This window comes from Phoxinus phoxinus (assembly GCF_949152265.1).
Source record: "Phoxinus phoxinus genome assembly, chromosome: 5".
NCBI classification, from domain to species: Eukaryota; Metazoa; Chordata; class Actinopteri; order Cypriniformes; family Leuciscidae; genus Phoxinus; species Phoxinus phoxinus.
Window position 1 is genome coordinate 41877555 of NC_136880.1, and position 20000 is coordinate 41897554.

At 39.1% G+C, this 20000-nt stretch overlaps 1 protein-coding gene and 1 long non-coding RNA gene across 4 annotated transcripts in view; one reads left to right on the forward strand and one right to left on the reverse strand.

The window, feature by feature from the left end:
• Positions 1 to 20000, forward strand: part of atcayb (ATCAY kinesin light chain interacting caytaxin b) — a 35207-nt gene that overhangs the window by 5709 nt on the left and 9498 nt on the right. For all 3 annotated transcript variants that reach the window (XR_013797634.1, XM_079612887.1, XM_079612886.1), the window contains exons 3-11: positions 2282 to 2328; positions 3745 to 3972; positions 4709 to 4858; positions 9315 to 9417; positions 11202 to 11333; positions 13923 to 14009; positions 16277 to 16375; positions 17538 to 17573; positions 18726 to 18755. Coding sequence is in view for 2 of the 3 variants with exons in the window: in XM_079612887.1 (XP_079469013.1) it covers positions 2282 to 2328; positions 3745 to 3972; positions 4709 to 4858; positions 9315 to 9417; positions 11202 to 11333; positions 13923 to 14009; positions 16277 to 16375; positions 17538 to 17573; positions 18726 to 18755 (912 nt within the window). In the remaining variant the exon portion in view is untranslated. The remainder of the gene's footprint in view (positions 1 to 2281; positions 2329 to 3744; positions 3973 to 4708; positions 4859 to 9314; positions 9418 to 11201; positions 11334 to 13922; positions 14010 to 16276; positions 16376 to 17537; positions 17574 to 18725; positions 18756 to 20000) is intronic.
• LOC306998664 overlaps positions 4710 to 20000 on the reverse strand; it is a 43346-nt gene continuing 28055 nt past the window's right edge. The window contains exons 3-4 of the long non-coding RNA XR_013797635.1: positions 16208 to 16450; positions 4710 to 4836 (exon numbers count right to left, since the gene is read on the reverse strand). This is a non-coding gene — a long non-coding RNA (uncharacterized lncRNA). The remainder of the gene's footprint in view (positions 4837 to 16207; positions 16451 to 20000) is intronic.

A 20000-nucleotide genomic window follows, 5' to 3' on the forward strand; every position in this document is an offset into this window, starting at 1 on the left:
TCACATAGGCGACATGTAGTCTTTCTCGTTATGTCTTTTCCACAACTGCTAGCCGACGAATCATACCATATACTGTCAAACTTGTAACATGAAAGATTATATAAAAAATTCACAGACAACATATGTTCACATTCATGGCACAATTCAAACGGGACCAGAAAATAATTATTTTCTCCCATTCACTTGCATTGACGGTTTTTCAACTTTGAGGTCCAGCGGGGTTTTACGGAGGGGGCGGGACTTACCAGCTCTATACCGGCGGGATAAACGACTCTTGCGCCCGACGCAAATCTAAAAGGGGTTGGTCTGAGTCGCTTCATTACTCATAGGTGTGGTTTGGGCGTAACGTGAAATAAACCAATCAGAGCGTCCTCTCACATTCCCTTTAAGAGCCGGCGCGCTTGTTCCACGGCGGATCGCTATTATAACGGCGGGTTTGCCGGCGCATGCCAGGAGCGGTTCACAGCCGAGCAGACCGACGTTCTCGTCAGGGCCGTAAAACACAGAGAAGTGACATTGTATGGGGGTGATGGAGAAACACACACATTAGCTTCGGTTAAACAGGCGGATAATAATTTGGGTAAATGTGTAATCTAGATTTATGCCTATTTTTTTCACATCTTCACGGACACAACAATGATTTCCCTCGTGGGATGTTTCCTTGTAATAATGTATGATTTGCTAAAATGAAAACTGCGGCGTCTGTTTAGATTAGAGAATCAAAGTGTGTGTGCGTTAACACGCTACATAATGGCCAAGCACGCGCCCTTAAAATACCATATGACTAACGTGCAATGCGCCGCTGTCTTTAGACTGGGTTTTCCTGGTCAGTGGCAGAATTGCTTTCTAAAACTGCAAAATATCACCAGGGAACGTTTGCGCTGGAACACGCTCCTCTTTTCACTGTTTTTATAAATTTTGAGAAAAACTGAATCTGTTTTTGTGCAAGTGAGTTGAGTAAATGCAAGCTCAGATTTAGTCTAGTACTACAATACCGCATTATGTCTTCCGCTGCACTCTTTAATTAAACCGCTCATCTCCTGACACCGCACTGACTGCTGGGTAATTACACACTGTGTGGCCTTTCTCAGAGAGCGAGTGTTGGATGTAGTTTGTCAGCTGGACTACCATCCGGGATGCACACACACGGCAGAGAGTGACTGGATAAATGTTGCCTTTACTGATCAAACACATTGTTTAGAAACCGCTATTGTTCATGGCTTGACACAGATGTGCATTCTGCATTACAAATGTGACCCTGGACCACAAAACCAGTCACATGACGCACGGTGGCAATAGCCAACAATAACATTGTATGGGTCAAAATTATCGATTTTTCTTTTATGCCAAAAATTATTAGGATATTAAGTAAAGATCATGTTCCATGAAGATATTTAGTAAATTTCCTACCGTAAATATATAAAACATGTATTTTTGTGAGTGAATGCAGCACAATCGTGAACATAAATGCACAACTTTAAAGGAGATTTTCTCAATGTTTAGATTTTTTTGCACCTCAGATTCCAGATTTTCTAATAGTTGTGTCTTGACCAAATATTGTCCTATCATAACAAACCATACATCAATGGAAAGCTTATTTATTCAGATTTCAGATGATGTATAAATCTCAATTTCAGAAAATTGACCCATGTGACTGGTTTTGTGGTCCAAAGTCACATATGTGTGTGGTTTAAAAGTGAGCCTTTGTGTGATCTGAGCGTTTCTGATGATTGTTAGAAAGCAGCAGTCTGACTCTAAGATGGCGAATGAGAGCGGTGCGACTTATATATCAAAATTACTTCATACTGACTGAGATGAAGCAAGAGAAAACATTACCGTCTACAGCCGCGAGAGGGCGCTCTAGTTAGCGGAGTTGTTCAGAAGCGACACCGAGGAAGAACTCAATGTATTCAGTGTTGTGGAGTGAGATCGGGAGCTTGGTGAACTTGCTTACCGGTAACTTGTTGGACTCGCTGGCTAATGTTAGTTTAGCCTATTCAGCCTCAGGTATATGTTCTTTATGCTATTGTGTCGCTGTGTTTTTTTCCTCTTCATGACGCATTTTTTGACTGATGCGACTTATAGTCCGACTGCGTTGTCGTCGTGTCCAGGCGCTGGTCCTTCATCAGATCTGGAGTGTGTGTGTGTGTGTGTGTGTCCAGGTGCGGTGAACCTCGGTATAAATAGTGTTAGGGATAGAGTTATAGAGTTATAGGGTTAGGGTTAGTTACTTCTATTAGTGTTGTGGTCATCTTTATAATGTCTCTGGGTTTATTTACAGGCCTCTTCCTGAAGATGGAGATTTAGATGGACTCACTGACAACACTTGTAAGTTCTCTAAATGCATCTCTGTGCGTCTAATCCATGTGTGTTTCACTGTGTTTCAAATTATATTAAAATGTTTATGAAAACACTGCGTATGAAAAAGATGTACTTGAGAAAGATAATCCATAGAATTTATTAGATCAAGAAGAGACCAGGTCAAATTTAAAGGGTTTTCCTTTTTTTCTATTTACAAAATAAGAACAAAAATTGCAATAAAATCACACAAATTAGTTATATAAAACAAATAGGCATTTTAGTCATATTTATCCATATAAAACAAGTACAACATATTTATCCATATAAAACAAATCCTATACTGTACAGTACATAAGAAATAGCACAAGAAATGAGAAATATTCTCTGGCTCACCAAGGCTGCATTTATTTGATTAAAAATACAACAAAAAAAAGGAATATTGTTAAATATTATTACAATTGAATATATAGTATATAACATGTGAATATATAGTCAAATGTAATTTATTCCTGTGATCAAAGTAGAATTTTCAGCATCATTACTCCAGTCTTCAGTGTCACATGATCCTTCAGAAATCAGGATAATATGATAATTTGATGCTCAAGTTATGATTAGTATCAAATGTTAAAAACAGTTATTTACATTTTTATATCAAGATTATTTGATGAATAGAAAGTCAAAAAGAACATTTATCTGAAAAAGAAAGCTTTTGTAACATTGAACACTACCTTTCAAAAGTTTGGCGTCAGAAATAATTTTAATTTTATTGATTTGAAAAGAAATCAACACTTTTATGCATCAAGGATCAATTAAATTGACCAAAAGTTACAGTATAAGGACATTTATAATGTTACAAAAGATTATATTTCAAATCAATGCTGTTCTTTTGAACTTTCTATACATCAAATAAAAAAAAAATTCAACTGTTTTTAACATTGATAATCATCATAAATGTTTCTTGAGAATCAAATCATCATATGATACTGATTTCTGAAGGATCATGTGGCAATGTTAAATTACATTTAAAAATATATTAAAATAGAAAACACACTGTAAAAAATTATTGTTGGTTTAACTTAAAAAAAGAAGGTTGCCTTAAAAATATGAGTTAATTGAAATTAAACAATTGAGTTAATGCAATGAAGGAGATTTAATCAATAGAAACTCAAAATATTATGTTATCTGAACTACATTAATGATCTGTTATTATTAATTAAGTTGATTTGACAAAAGATAAAAGTTGTGATTACAAAAAATGAAAATATTTTTTTACAGTGCAGTTATCATTGTCATAATATTTAAAAATATTACTCCTTTTTTTTTTTTTTTTTTTTTTTTATCAAATAAATGCTGCCTTGGTGAGCAGAAGAGACTTCTTTTAAAAAATCTTTCAGATCCAAAACTTTTGAACGGCAGTGTAAATGTGTGTATGTTCCTCTGTAGCTCTTCATGGCGCTCTGACGGCGGATCATGTGGACTCTGTCCGACAGAAGCGCCGCACGCTGATCGCTCCGGATATCAACCTGTCGCTGGACAAAAGTGAAGGATCACTCCTTTCTGATGACTTCCTGGAAACACCAGACGACCTGGACATAAACGTGGACGACATGGACACGCCGGACGACGACTCCCTCGGCTCCGTCAACAATGGCACCGAGCTGGAATGGGAAGGTCAGTCCGTTTGACAAATCAAATGCAAATAATTGCTCAGATGTTATCATGTCATTGGCTGAAGACACATTTCGCATTATTATCAATGTTGAAAACAATAAAATGTAATTTATTCTATAGTCTTCAGTGTCACATGATCCTTCAGAAATCATTCTAATATTATGATTTGATGCTCAAGAAACATTTATGATGATTATCAATGTTGAAAACAGTTGTGTACATTTTTATTTCAGGATTCTTTGATGAATAGAAAGTTCAAAAAGAACATTTATCTGAAATAGAAAGCTTTTGTAACATTAAACACTACCTTTCAAAAGTTTGGGGTCTGTAAGAATTTTTATTCAATTTTTTGAGGGACAGAAATAAAATAAATCAATACTTTTATGCATCAAGGATAAATTAAATTGACCAAAAGTTACAGTATAAGGATATTTATAATGTTACAAAAGATTATATTTCAAATCAATGCTGTTCTTTTGAACTTTCTATAGATCAAATAATCCTGAAAAACAACAGTTTTAAACATTGATAATAATCATAAATGTTTCTTGAGCATCAAATCATCATATTATACTGATTTCTAAAGGATCATGTGACACTGAAGACTGGAGTAATGATGCTGAAAATTCAGCTTTGATCACAGGAATAAATTACATTTAAAAAACATATTACAATAGAAAACAGTTATTTTAAACTGTCATGATATTTATTTGATATATGTCTTGTTTTTTGTCAGATGACACTCCAGTGGCCAGCGCGAAGGGTCCTGGTTCTGGTGACGGGGACGGGACGGGGCGTCTGTGGAGGACGGTGATCATCGGCGATCAGGAGAACCGGATCGACATGCAGGTGATCCGGCCGTACCTGCGCGTCGTCACACATGGAGGTCAGTCTTCGTGAAATTCACACTCATATGGTAAATATGAGGTAAATATACAGGTGCTGGTCATACAATTAGAATATCATCAAAAAGTTGATTTCAGTAATTCAACTTAAAAGGTGAAACTAATATATTATCAGTGGTGGACGAAGTACACATACCATGTACTTGAGTTAAAGTAAAGATACTCAAGGTAAAATATTACTCAAGTAAAAGTAAAAGTGCTGCCTTTAAACATTCACTTGAGTAAAAGAACAAAAGTATTTGCCTTCAAATGTACTTAAGTACCCAAGTACTATGATTTTTTTATGGCTATAATGTCCTATTATAATTTTTGTCTCAAGACTCTTGCTTAACTCAGTCTACGTGAAGACTCTAATGTCACTCTTGGCACACCAATCTATTAATAAAATGACATTAATTAGTCATATATATATATATATATATATATATATATATATATATATATATATATATATATAATGACCAATTAATGTCATTTTATTAATGACATTAAAGGAAATTATATAAAGGAAATATATATATATATATATAATATATATATATATATTAGGGCTGTAACGATTTACGATATTAAACCGAAATCGCGACACTCAGATCCACGAACCTGTGTCGGTATGAGAAGGCAGACACACCCCTTCCCAGACTCGCGCGCGAGCACACACACACACACACACACACACACACACACACACACACACACACACACACACACACACACACACACACACACACACACACACACACACACACACACACACACACACACACACACACACACACACACACACACACACACACACAAGCAAACACCAGAGCAAGTGAGCAAAGCGCGCGGTGTTTGCTTGTATGTGTGTGTGTGTGTGTGTGTGTGTGTGTGGCACCGGCGCGCGCGTGAACTGGAGCTCACCTCATAAACGAATCGAAACTTAGAAAGCTTGAAATACTTTTACTTGATTTAACGTTAATTCAAAACATAAAGAAATGGCGGCTTAGGCTAATTCGTAGGAAGTGTGCATTTCTCTATATAGGCGCGTTCACTTTGTGGCAAGCGTTATTCCTGCGCTTGAGATGCGGGTCATGCGGAATAGGCAATATATTATTTGTGGTTTACAGCACAGACAGACAGTAAGCCTCGGTTACCTCAGAATAATTTTTAACATGCTCGAATCATCTCCACAATGGAGTATAGTTCTGTTTGTTTTTCAAAAGTATTTTGTTACAAGAAAACAGAGTTATAGCTTTAGCTATTTATTTATTTATTTATTTGGCTTTTAAAATCCTCCCTCCTCGCAAGAATCGCGGTTTGTATCGAATCGTGGGTCAGAAATCGGGATACGAACCGAATCGTGGGTTTGCTGTATCGTTACAGCCCTAATATATATATATATATGACTAATTAATGTAATTTTATTAATAGATTGGTGTGCCAATATATATATTTAAATTGAATATATTTTTTTTGCATTTAATTTTGGTGGGAAGGGGACTGTTCCATAAGGGGACTGTCCCATAAGGTTTAATACATTTACAGTATTTACTGTATATTTTTCTTGAGCGTCTATGGTCATAATTATTAACATCCTAATGTTATGATACAGTCACAAAAACATGCACAACGCCATTAAACACACACACACACACACACACACACATTCTACGTTATGGAAGCAGCCAATTTTCCTCCAAAATTAAACACAAAAACGTATTAATGCAGTGTTTCTGCTACTCCCCAGAAAAAAAAAAATGCTATTATATGAAGTAATTTAAGTGTCAACGTAAAACACAATGTACATTGCGTCTCATTCATGAAACATTCGTAAATATACGAGTAAATATGTGAGTGATTTGCGCGTAAAGAGACCTTCCCGAAAACTCTTCTCCTGATTCACAAATACTTCGTAAACGTCAGATGTGATAGTGAAATGTGTGTGTGTGTTAATGAATTCCAATCAGTCGTAAATGGGACGCGCGTGCACCCTCATTCTCAATTACCATAAATCCCACCCATTAAATCCTACTGACAACCATATATGGGCATCATATTATGACACCAAACGAAGGATTTCAACATGTCTTCTCCAAAAAAGAACAATTTCTCAGATGCAGAAATTTTATTATCAGAAGTTCATTCAAAACGCCACATTTTATTTTCAAGCGTAGCTACATAGTGGCGTATCAGGTCCTAAAAAAAGGAAGCTTGGCAGATATTACAGACGCAGTTACTGGAGTTTCATCTGATAATCGAACAGTCCCAGAAGTGAACAGAAAATGGTTTGACATGAAGCACGACTGCAAAAAAAACGAATTAGTTCACTTCGAAAAAATATAGCCCGGCCCTATTGAAAGCAATTAATTATTTGATTAAAGTGTACCGTTTGCAGATGCTATTACTGGCTCTCATAATAAAAGTAAAAAGAAAAACCACATGTAATTACTATATATCATATTTTTTTCAAAATGCTGTGTGTAAATATGTACCCGATTAAGGTGAATTAAAATGCAGCCTTATTAATGAGCAAAACGTTCGGATGTTAAACGCACTATTTACGCGTGGCTGGGAGCAGGTGTAGATTTCTTTCGTACCAACTAACATTTGGAAAATACGAACATTTTAATGAATCCGAAAATTTACGCCAGAACCACTTTACACACGATTTACACAAGAATTCGTTCTGCTCGTGTTTCATGAATGAGACCCATTATGCGTCAATATTGACCGATATTTGCTGCAATAATAGCTGCTGCTCTCTGCCCCGCTTAAAATCATTGGCAACGCGATTTGTTTGGAACTATAGGGTATATGTCGAACGTCGCATTACGAAACCGGAAAACAGAACGCATCGCTTCCGGTTCAGGTCTTTTGTATGTGCTTCATGCATTTTTTTACTGTTTTACTCAAGATAACTTAAAAGGAGCGAGCAAAGATGATCATAACCAATGTCCCTCGCATGTGAAGATCGATATTTAAAAGTAAAAAAAAAAAAAAAATCTTCACACTAACGTTAAGATATTTAAATAGAATAAAACGCCAATAACAAAGTGAGATAGGTAGGTTAGCTGATTACCTTAAAATTCCATAGATATCGGCGTCAGTTCATACGGCTGTTAACACTTTCTATGATAAGCGGATGCGATGAGACCTGGTTTCCGGTTTCGTCATGCGACGTTCGACATATACCCACGAATCATGTCACTGCGCGGCGGCGAGATCACTGTGTCGCAACCGTATGGTCGCAATCTGGTTCGCGCTTAGTAGATACCGCCAAGGCAAGTTCAAATCAAAGCGCGCGCTGTATTGTGATTGTTGGCTCGTTTGACCAGTTAAGTTTTTATCCACTATATAAAAAGGAACGACTGATTTTGAAAATGTAGTAGAGTAAAAAGTAAGATATTTGACTTTGAAATGTAGTGGAGTTAAAGTAAAAGTCTTCCCAAATTTAAATACTTCAGTAAAGTACAGATACGCAAAAAAACTACTTAAGTACAGTAACGAATTACATTTACTTTGTTACTGTCCACCACTGTATATTATATAGACTCATTACATGCAAAGTGAGATATTTCAAGCCTTTATTTGTTATCATTTTGATGATTATGGTAATTACACAGTAATACCATGGTCACTGAACCAGGTTTTGGCAGTGTGGGCAAGTGCAAATCCTGCTGGAAAATGAAGGAAGCATGAAGTGCTCTGAAGATGTCCTGGTATATACACTGTAAAAAAAAAATCATCCCCAAGTCAAAATTTTAACATCTAAATTTTTCAATTAGTCTGACATATTATTTCTCATTGAGCCAATGTTAACAGACTATTGCAACAATTAATACAATTTATTTTACAGAATTTCACTTGGGCCAATTAAAAAATTTAGATGTGATCAGTCACTAGAATATTTTGACTTGGAGAGGTTACATTTTTTTTACAGACGGCTGCGTTGACTCTGGATTTAATAAAGCACAGTGATTTTCTGATGAGAGCAAAATTTGCATCTCATTTGGAAACCAAGGTCCCAGAGTCTGGAGGAAGAGAGGAGAGGCACACAATCCAAGATGCTTGAAGTCCAGTGTGAAGTTTCCACAGTCTGGCTTTGAGATGGAAAACAAGACGATATAAGAATACTTGTGTTCCAGCTGCAATTGAATTCTTAAATAATAAGAGAGAAGTTTTAGCACTTGACAGTTGATATGGATAGAGGATATGTATGTGTTATGGCGCAGTCTGTCATGAAGTCTATTTGTACGTGAAATAGTACTATATTCTTATGTTTTTTATGTGGATGACCGAAGACTTTTTTATCTGTAATAGAACATTTTTCTCCTATTATTTGTGTAATATTATATCCGATCGGTTATCCAGATACAGAGGCTACTTAATATGAACAGATGTAAACGCACCGTGTCCTGATTGGCTAATGATCCGATCTGCTTGATCCCACAGGTTATTACGGTGAAGGACTGAACGCTATCATCGTCTTCGCTGCCTGTTACCTGCCCGACAGCGGCTGTGCCGACTACAACTACATCATGGAGAACCTCTTCCTGTAAGACACACACACACACATACACTCTCACACACACACAAACACACTAAATCACACACTTACACACACACACTCTCACTCACACACTTACACACACACACACACACACACACTTACACACACACTCTCACACACACACACACACACACACACACACACACACACTAAAACACACTAAATCACACACTTGCACATACACTCTCACACACACTCACACAAACACACTAAAACACACTAAATCACACACTTACACATACACTCTCACACACACTCACACAAACACACTAAATCACACACTTACACTCACACAAACACACTAAAACACACTAAATCACACACTTACACTCACACAAACACTAAAACACACTAAATCACACACTTACACATTCACTCACACAAACACACTAAAACACATTAAATCACACACTTGCACATACACTCTCACACACACTCACACAAACACACTAAAACACACTAAATCACACACTTACACATTCACTCACACAAACACACTAAAACACACTAAATCACACACTTACACATTCACTCACACAAACACACTAAAACACATTAAATCACACACTTGCACATACACACTCACACACACTCACACAAACACACTAAAACACACTAAATCACACACTTACACATTCACTCACACAAACACACTAAAACACATTAAATCACACACTTACACATACACTCTCACACACACACACACTAAAACACACTAAATCACACACTTGCACATACACACTCACACACACTCACACAAACACACTAAAACACATTAAATCACACACTTGCACATACACTCTCACACAAACACACTAAAACACACTAAATCACACACTTACACATTCACTCACACAAACACACTAAAACACATTAAATCACACACTTGCACATACACTCTCACACAAACACACTAAAACACATTAAATCACACACTTGCACATACACACTCACACACACTCACACAAACACACTAAAACACACTAAATCACACACTTACACATTCACTCACACAAACACACTAAAACACATTAAATCACACACTTACACATACACTCTCACACACACACACACTAAAACACACTAAATCACACACTTGCACATACACACTCACACACACTCACACAAACACACTAAAACACACTAAATCACACACTTGCACATACACTCTCACACAAACACACTAAAACACACTAAATCACACACTTACACATTCACTCACACAAACACACTAAAACACACTAAATCACACACTTACACATTCACTCACACAAACACACTAAAACATTAAATCACACACTTGCACATACACTCTCACACACACAAACACAAACACACTAAAACACACTAAATCACACACTTACACACACACTCTCACACACACCCACACAAACACACTAAAACACACTAAATCACACACTTACACACACACTCTCACACACACACACACAAACACACTAAAACACATTAAATCACACACTTGCACATACACTCTCACACACACTCACACAAACACACACAAACACACTAAAACACACTAAATCACACACATACAAACACACTAAAACACACTAAATCACACACTTGCACATACTCTCACACACACACACACACACACACACGAATGTTCGAAGCCCAAAAGTGGCATATTCAATTACTTCACTTCAGAAGTCAAACCTAAAAATGGAGGCATTTTCTAGGTTTGCACTTGGAGTATGCACATATTCTCTGGCGTTTCCTCTGCATGCTGTACGTCCTCATCTCTGCAGGTACGTGATCAGTAGTTTGGAGCTGCTGGTGGCTGAAGACTACATGATCATCTATCTGAACGGAGCCACGCCGCGCCGGAGGATGCCGGGCATCAGCTGGCTCAAGAGATGCTACCAGATGATCGAAAGACGGTATCAGATCACATGAATAACACTGATAATGTCACGTACTGAGACTCTGAGACACAACGCTTGAGGATCCTAATGCTGTATTTATTTGAAAGAGTAATCCAAAGACGTAATCCAGATAACAGGCAAGAGGTCATAAATTGCTAAAATGCTATTGATAATTGCCCGGTTAAATTTTCCACAAAAGTCTTGGGGTTATACTTGATGCTTTGCTTTCTTTTAGTTCCCATATTAATAATATTTCACGTACTGCATCTTTTCGTTCTTCACTATGAAGTACTCATTCATGCTTTGGTTACATCTCGGATTGATTATTGTAATTCCCTTTTATTTGGTATTCCTTCAACTTCAACTTTTATTTATTTATAGAGCACATTTAATAGCAATGTTGTTGCCCAAAGTGCTTTACAGTTTACAGTGAAACATACCTCTATAAAAAAGTTTATCAAGCCTATCAGGTGAAGGCATATACACTCTACTATACACTCTTCGACATACCCCTCTCCCAACAGTATCAGTGAGATCAGTGTAGAAATAAATAAAACGAACTAAAAAACTACAATGTACACTACCCTTACCTAAAAGCTAGGTTAAAAAGATACGTTTTTATCTGAGGCTTAAAAATTTCTATTGTTTGAGCTAGTCGGATGTGAAGGGGAAGACTGTTCCACAACTTGGGAGACACAACTGAAAAAGCTTTCACCCTTTGACTTCTTTTTAGAATAGGGGACCGCCAGCAAGGATTGGTTCGCTGATCTTAAAGGGTTAGTTCACCCAAAAATGAAAATAATGTCATTAATGACTCACCCTCATGTCGTTCTAAGCCCGTAAGACCTCCGTTCATCTTCGGAACACAGTTTAAGATATTTTAGATTTAGTCCGAGAGCTTTCTGTCCGTCCATTGAAGCTGTATATACAGTATACTGTCCATGTCCATAAAGGTAATAAAAAGATCATCAAAGTAGTCCATGTGACATCAGTGGGTTAGTTAGAAGTTTTTGAAGCATCGAAAATACTTTTTGGTCCAAAAATAACACAAAATAAGACTTTATTCAGCATTGTATTCTCTCCCGGGTCTTCCCGGCGACATGCCGACTCGGTGATCAGCATTATTCTCCCGGCGCATGCCGACTCGGTGATCAGCATTATTCTCCCGGCGCATGCCGACTCGGTGATCAGCATTATTCTCCCGGCGCATGCCGACTCGGTGATCAGCACGTTACAATTCAAATGTGCGCATCTTCCACAAACGCAAATCAGTTCTGACTGGATCACTTCCCCAATCGTCTCTCCCTTACATTTCCGTCTAGTTTTTATTCGTCATAGTGGTCGTCATTTAAAACAAGGTTTTTATTTAGTTATCGTCTCGTTTTCATCTGTGAAAAAATTTAATTAACACTGCCTAGGTTGCATTTTGGCGACAGTACGCAAAGGCGCGTAGTAACACAAGTGGCATTACGCATTCCTGATTTTTGTCGCGCATGCGTACCTGTGTACCAGTTATGTGCACCCCTGATTATAAACACAAAGTAGTCCAAACAAACAAACAAAGGACACATAGCCTGGTCCCACCAGACTCTCGTACATTTCATGTGTACAGAGAGTCTCTCCATTGACTCTCTGTTGAAGTTTAAAACTATTGGATCTGCTCAGAGTCACTCTGGATCTGCCGTAACCAATCGCTAACGTTTGGTCGTGACGTATGACGACTCAAACTAGCGCACGACCTCAACGTCATCGTTCTCAGACACTCCCTCTGTTCACTGATTGGACCGGTAAAAAATGTACCGGAGGAAACTAAGAGGGAAATCCATCCGCCGGAAACCGAAGCTTCCCCGAGCGCCGCCATTGATTAGCAGACCTGTTAGCATCCCATTGACTCCCATTCATTTTGGCGTCACGTTGACAGCGAATAACTTTACATCTGAGGCGTTTAAAGACTCCATTTGTCCATTATTTATTTCTAAAGAAACACGGCAATGTATAAAAGGCTCCATTACCTTGTATCTTACGTTATGGCCCCATAGAAGCAGTTTTTGTAAAAATAGGCTAACGAAGCTCGCAGGCAATCGGGGGGACGTGGAGGCATTAAGTCCGATAAAGTCAAGACAGAAGCCCATAGAGAGTGATAAAGTTGCTCCCGCTGCTAGCTCATGGACAGCTAATGCTCACGCTCTCCGTGTCTGCGAGATTCGTTAGATGATTCAGATTTCTCTCGGCACAGCGACTAGAAGACTGACAGCTGTCAGACCGGTTGCTCACGTCACATCTACGTCGTCGAGCTCTTAAGCTCTTAACTAATGATCTTTGCGACGGAAGTGAAACAATCAAAAACTAACTTTAGCTGGACAATAACTTTATTCTAGAGCTGCTGTGAAGCCAAAACACACTCTGTGACTTTAATCTCCTATTATCTCTGTAAAGCTGAGTTTGAAACAATCTATATTGTTAAAGCGCTATATAAATGAAGGTGATTTGACTTGACTTATGAATATATATTATTAGATATTATGAATAACTCTTGAAAAAGGGAGTTCACAGTTCGTCTTTTAGTGTCATGATTTTCTGCTTCTTTATTCCTTTAACATCCAGGTTAAGAAAGAACCTCAAATGTCTGATCATTGCGCATCCGTCCTGGTTCATCCGCACAGTTCTGGCCATCTCACGGCCCTTTATCAGGCAAGAGCACACACACACACACACATACTGTACAGTTCTGGCCATCTCACGGCCCTTTATCCGGCAAGAGCACAACACACACACACACACACACACACACATACTGTACAGTTCTGGCCATCTCACGGCCCTTTATCAGGCAAGAACACACACACACTCACACACGCTCACACGCACGCACACACACACATACTGTACAGTTCTGGCCATCTCACGGCCCTTTATCAGGCAAGAGCACAACACACACGCACACACACACACACATACTGTACAGTTCTGGCCATCTCACGGCCCTTTATCAGGCAAGAGCACAACACACACACAGACACACACACACATACTGTACAGTTCTGGCCATCTCACGGCCCTTTATCAGGCAAGAGCACAACACACACACACACACACACACACACATACTGTACAGTTCTGGCCATCTCACGGCCCTTTATCAGGCAAGAGCACACACACACACACACACACACATACTGTACAGTTCTGGCCATCTCACGGCCCTTTATCAGGCAAGAGCACAACACACACACACACACACACACACATACTGTACAGTTCTGGCCATCTCACGGCCCTTTATCAGGCAAAAACACATCACACTCACACTCACACTCACACACACACACACACACACACACACATACTGTACAGTTCTGGCCATCTCACGGCCCTTTATCAGGCAAGAACACACACACACACACACACACACACACACACACACACACTGTACAGTTCTGGCCATCTCACGGCCCTTTATCAGGCAAGAGCACACACACACACACACACACACACACATACTGTACAGTTCTGGCCATCTCACGGCCCTTTATCAGGCAAAAACACATCACACTCACACTCACACACACACACACACACACACACACACACACACATACTGTACAGTTCTGGCCATCTCACGGCCCTTTATCAGGCAAGAACACACACACACACACACACACACACACACACACACACACACTGTACAGTTCTGGCCATCTCACGGCCCTTTATCAGGCAAAAACACATCACACACACACACACACACACATACTGTACAGTTCTGGCCATCTCACGGCCCTTTATCAGGCAAGAACACATCACACACACACACTCTCTCACACACACACACACACACACTCACACACATACTGTACAGTTCTGGCCATCTCACGGCCCTTTATCAGGCAAGAACACACACACACACACACACACACACACATACTGTATAGTTCTGGCCATCTCACGGCCCTTTATCAGGCAAAAACACATCACACACACACACTCACACACACACACACACTCACACACACACACACACATTGTACAGTTCTGGCCATCTCACGGCCCTTTATCAGGCAAGAATACAACACACACACACACACACACACACACACACACACACACACACTGTACAGTTCTGGCCATCTCACGGCCCTTTATCAGGCAAGACAACATCAAACATTACATACACACACACACACACACACACTGTACAGTTCTGGCCATCTCACGGCCCTTTATCAGGCAAGATCACATCACACACACACACTCTCACACACACACACACACACACACACACACACACACACACACACACACACACACACACACACACACACTGTACAGTTCTGGCCATCTCACGGCCCTTTATCAGGCAAGAACACATCACACACACACACTCTCACACACACACACACACACACTCACACACATACTGTACAGTTCTGGCCATCTCACGGCCCTTTATCAGGCAAGAACACACACACACACACACACACACACACATACTGTATAGTTCTGGCCATCTCACGGCCCTTTATCAGGCAAAAACACATCACACACACACACTCACACACACACACACACTCACACACACACACACACACTGTACAGTTCTGGCCATCTCACGGCCCTTTATCAGGCAAGAACACACACACTCACACACACACACACACACACACACACACTGTACAATTTTGATGTCTATGAAAACCCCAAATCCAAAATTAGAATATTGTGAAAAGGTTTTCATAAGCTGTAATCCATAATCATCAAAATTATAATGAAGGCTTGAAATATCTCACTTTGCATGTAATGAGTCTATATAATATATTAGTTTAACTTTTAAAGTTGAAATACTGAAATAAATGAACTTTTGCACCATATTCTCATTTTTCCAGTCCGACCTGTACATTAGTGCTGTCAGATCGATGAATCTGAATGTGTGTTTAATGCACTTTCTCTTTTCTCTCCAGTGTGAAGTTTCTGGATAAGATCCGTTACGTGCAGAGTCTGGAGGAACTGGCTCAGATTGTTCCCATGGAGCATGTGCAGATTCCCGAGTGTGTGTTGCAGTGAGTGAACCACACCAGCAGGGGGAGACACCTCCACATCTTCTCTGTTACACACACTTCATCTGTGCATGCGAACTAAAACACACACAGGGAGGATTGATTCTTCTATGCATTATGCATGAACATTTCAAATAATACACTACATGTTTATTAACCTTGAAAATATGAAATAATAGTCAGAAAATATTTTTTTTAATGGAGCAGTTTTATTTTATTGAACCTTTAGAAATAATCTGGAAAAAAGGTTTCATGTGTTTATTATGTGATGCATCAGGCTTTTATGGCTCATATAGTATGATATAGTGAATATGGAGTTCATTCTCAAGGAGGAAAAACAACTTAATTGTATTGCATATTTAGGTCAAATATGCAAAAATGTGACCCTGGATCACAAAACCAGTCACATGACGCACGGGTATATCTGTGGCAATAGCCAACAATACATTGTATGGGTCAAAATTATAGATTTTTCTTTTATGCCAAAAATCATTAGGATATTAAGATCATGTTCCATGAAGATATTTAGTAAATTTCCTACCGTAAATATATAAAACATGTATTTTTGTGAGTGAATGCAGCACAATCGTGAACATAAATGCACAACTTTAAAGGAGATTTTCTCAATGTTTCCATTTTTTTGCTCCTCAGATTCCAGATTTTCAATAGTTGTGTCTCGACCAAATATTGTCCTATCCTAACAAACCACACATCAATGGAAAGATTATTTATTCAGCTTTCATATGATGTATAAATACCCATACGTTTTCTGGTCCAGGGTCACAAATATACAATTTGATGCAGTTGCTCATACAGTATTTATATGACCAAAAAGTAAGATGAGATTCTGATGCTTGTAATGTAAATCATAATGTAATGTAAATAAGAGTATATCAGAATACTGTCATGAAATGCATATAAATATCAGTCGTCACTATATCTGTAATTTACATCTTGTGAATATTATACATACTGTAAAAAAAACAGTTTGCAATTTCAGACTTAGTCATAGATTTTACTGTCATGTTTCAGAAAATGCTGTGTGTGTGTGTGTGTGTGTGTGTGTGTGTGTGTGTGTGTGTGTGTGTGTGTGTGTGTGTGTGTGTGTGTGTGTGTGTGTGTGTGTGTGACAGTGTGATAAGTTTCTGTTCTCTTCTTTCTGCAGATGTGAAGAGGAACGAATCAAAGTGCAGAGAGAAAGGTAAAACTGCAAGGGTTTGTGGGATGGGACGGCGACAGGTGATCTCGAGTTTACTTTACATGATTCAAACATTGAACAGGCCACAGCAGGGCAGTTCCTCTCGCACACACACACACACAGACACACACATAACCACACACACGCATGCGCACACACACAAGCACACGCAGAACCGCACGCACACACACACACACACTCTCACTCATTCACTCACACACACACAACCACACGCACTCACACACACAGACACACACTCTCACACTCACACACACACAACCACACACGCACAACCACACACACGCACAACCACACACACGCACAACCACACACAGAACCGCACGCACACACACACACACTCACTCACCCACTCTCACTCACACACAACCACACGCACACACACACTCACACTCTCTATCTCTCACTCACCCACTCACTCACACACACAGACACACACTCTCTCTCACACACACACATAACCACACACACGCACGCACACAAGCACACGCAGAACCACACGCACGCACACACACAGACACACACACACACACACACAACCACGCGCACTCACACACACAGACACACACTCTCTCACACACACACACACACACAACCACAGGCACGCACACACACACATAAACACACACACGCACGCACACACACAAGCACACGCAAAACCACACGCACGCACACACACACACACTCACTCACCCACTCTCACTCACACACACACACACAAACACACACACACACACACACACACATAACCGCACTCACGCACGCGCACACACACACACAACCACACGCCCACTCACTCACTCACTCACACACACACACACCCACTCAATCACACACACAAACACACACACACACACAACCACACGCACTCACACACACAAACACTCTCTCTCTCACTCACACACTCTCTCTCACTCACACAAACACACACACTCATTCACTCACTCGCGCGCACACACACACACACACACACACACACACAATCTGTCTATATAGACGATTAATAATCCATAACTGTGAATAATAAGAATATATGCATGCATTTGAATGCAGTTGTCAGTCCCAAAATCATTACAGTGCATGACTTATGAATGTGATTAATTCATATAGCCTATTTATTCTTAATTAACTTCACAGGCTTGAACAACCGACCACGACATCAGAAAGGTGAACCTCTTTACAACCACATATATATATACTAACTTTTTATATAAAACAAAACAAAACAAAAAATCATTAAAGATTAATCGTGACAGTAAAGGCATTTAAACTGTTCAAATAAATACTGTTATTTTGCACAAATAGTTTTCAACATTGATAATAATCATAAATGTTTCTTGATCATCAAATCCTCATATTATCCTGATTTCTGAAGGATCATGTGACACTGAAGACTGGAGTGAAAATCAGCTTTGATCACAGGAATAAATTAAATGTACAATATATATATCTTAGAAAACAGTTATTTTAAATTGTAATAATATTTAACTTATTTTTTTTTTTAAATAAATAGACTTCTTTCACAAATATTAAAAACTCTTACCCACCCCAAACTTTTGAACGATAGTGTACAATCCTATTATATACTTATAAGTACTTAAAATGATCTTATTAAACTGCAGATCAAATATTATATGCATAAATTAGTTAGAATTTAAATGAATTGCCTAAATCTCATTATTAAGCCGTTGTAGAGTTCAGACTGAAGTATTGATGAGGCATCTTCACATTCTTTGCCATTTCTTAAAATTAAAAAAAAATATATGTGTTGAAAAGAGAGCCATCAGAAACCAGAATTGTCAGTGCAAGGGATTATGGGTAATATTAGCATCTGAGCACCTTTGACATTCAGCGTGCCTGATGTTGATCTGGATTGCGGCGGTGATTATGATGATCGGGTCACACCGGGATGCAGACGGAACATGAGTGTGTGTGTCGGAGACTTGTGTTTCAAAGGTTACTCTCTGCACACGCTTCATGAGAATCACTCTCTCAGAGACATGAACCCGTTTAATACTCGACTGTACACTCAACTACCAATGTTGCGGTTATTCCAAGAAAAAAAATATATATATATATGTGTGTGAGAGAGAGTGTGTGTGTGTGTTTGTGATTAAATGAGCGTGTGAGTGAGTGTTTCTGTGTGTGTGTGTGTGTGTGTGAGTGAGTGAGTGAGTGAATGTGCGTTTCTGTGTGTGTATTTTTTTGTGTGTGTCTGTGTGTGAGTGTGTGTCTCTCTCTCTCTGTGTGTGGGGGGGGGGTGATCTGTGTGTGTGTGTGAGTGTGTGTCTCTCTCTCTCTGTGTGTGTATTTTTTTTATTAAGTTAGTGTGTGTCTGTGTGTGAGTGTGTGTGTCTCTCTCTCTCTGTGTGTGTGTGGGGGGGGGGGGGGTCTGTGTGTGTGAGTGTGTCT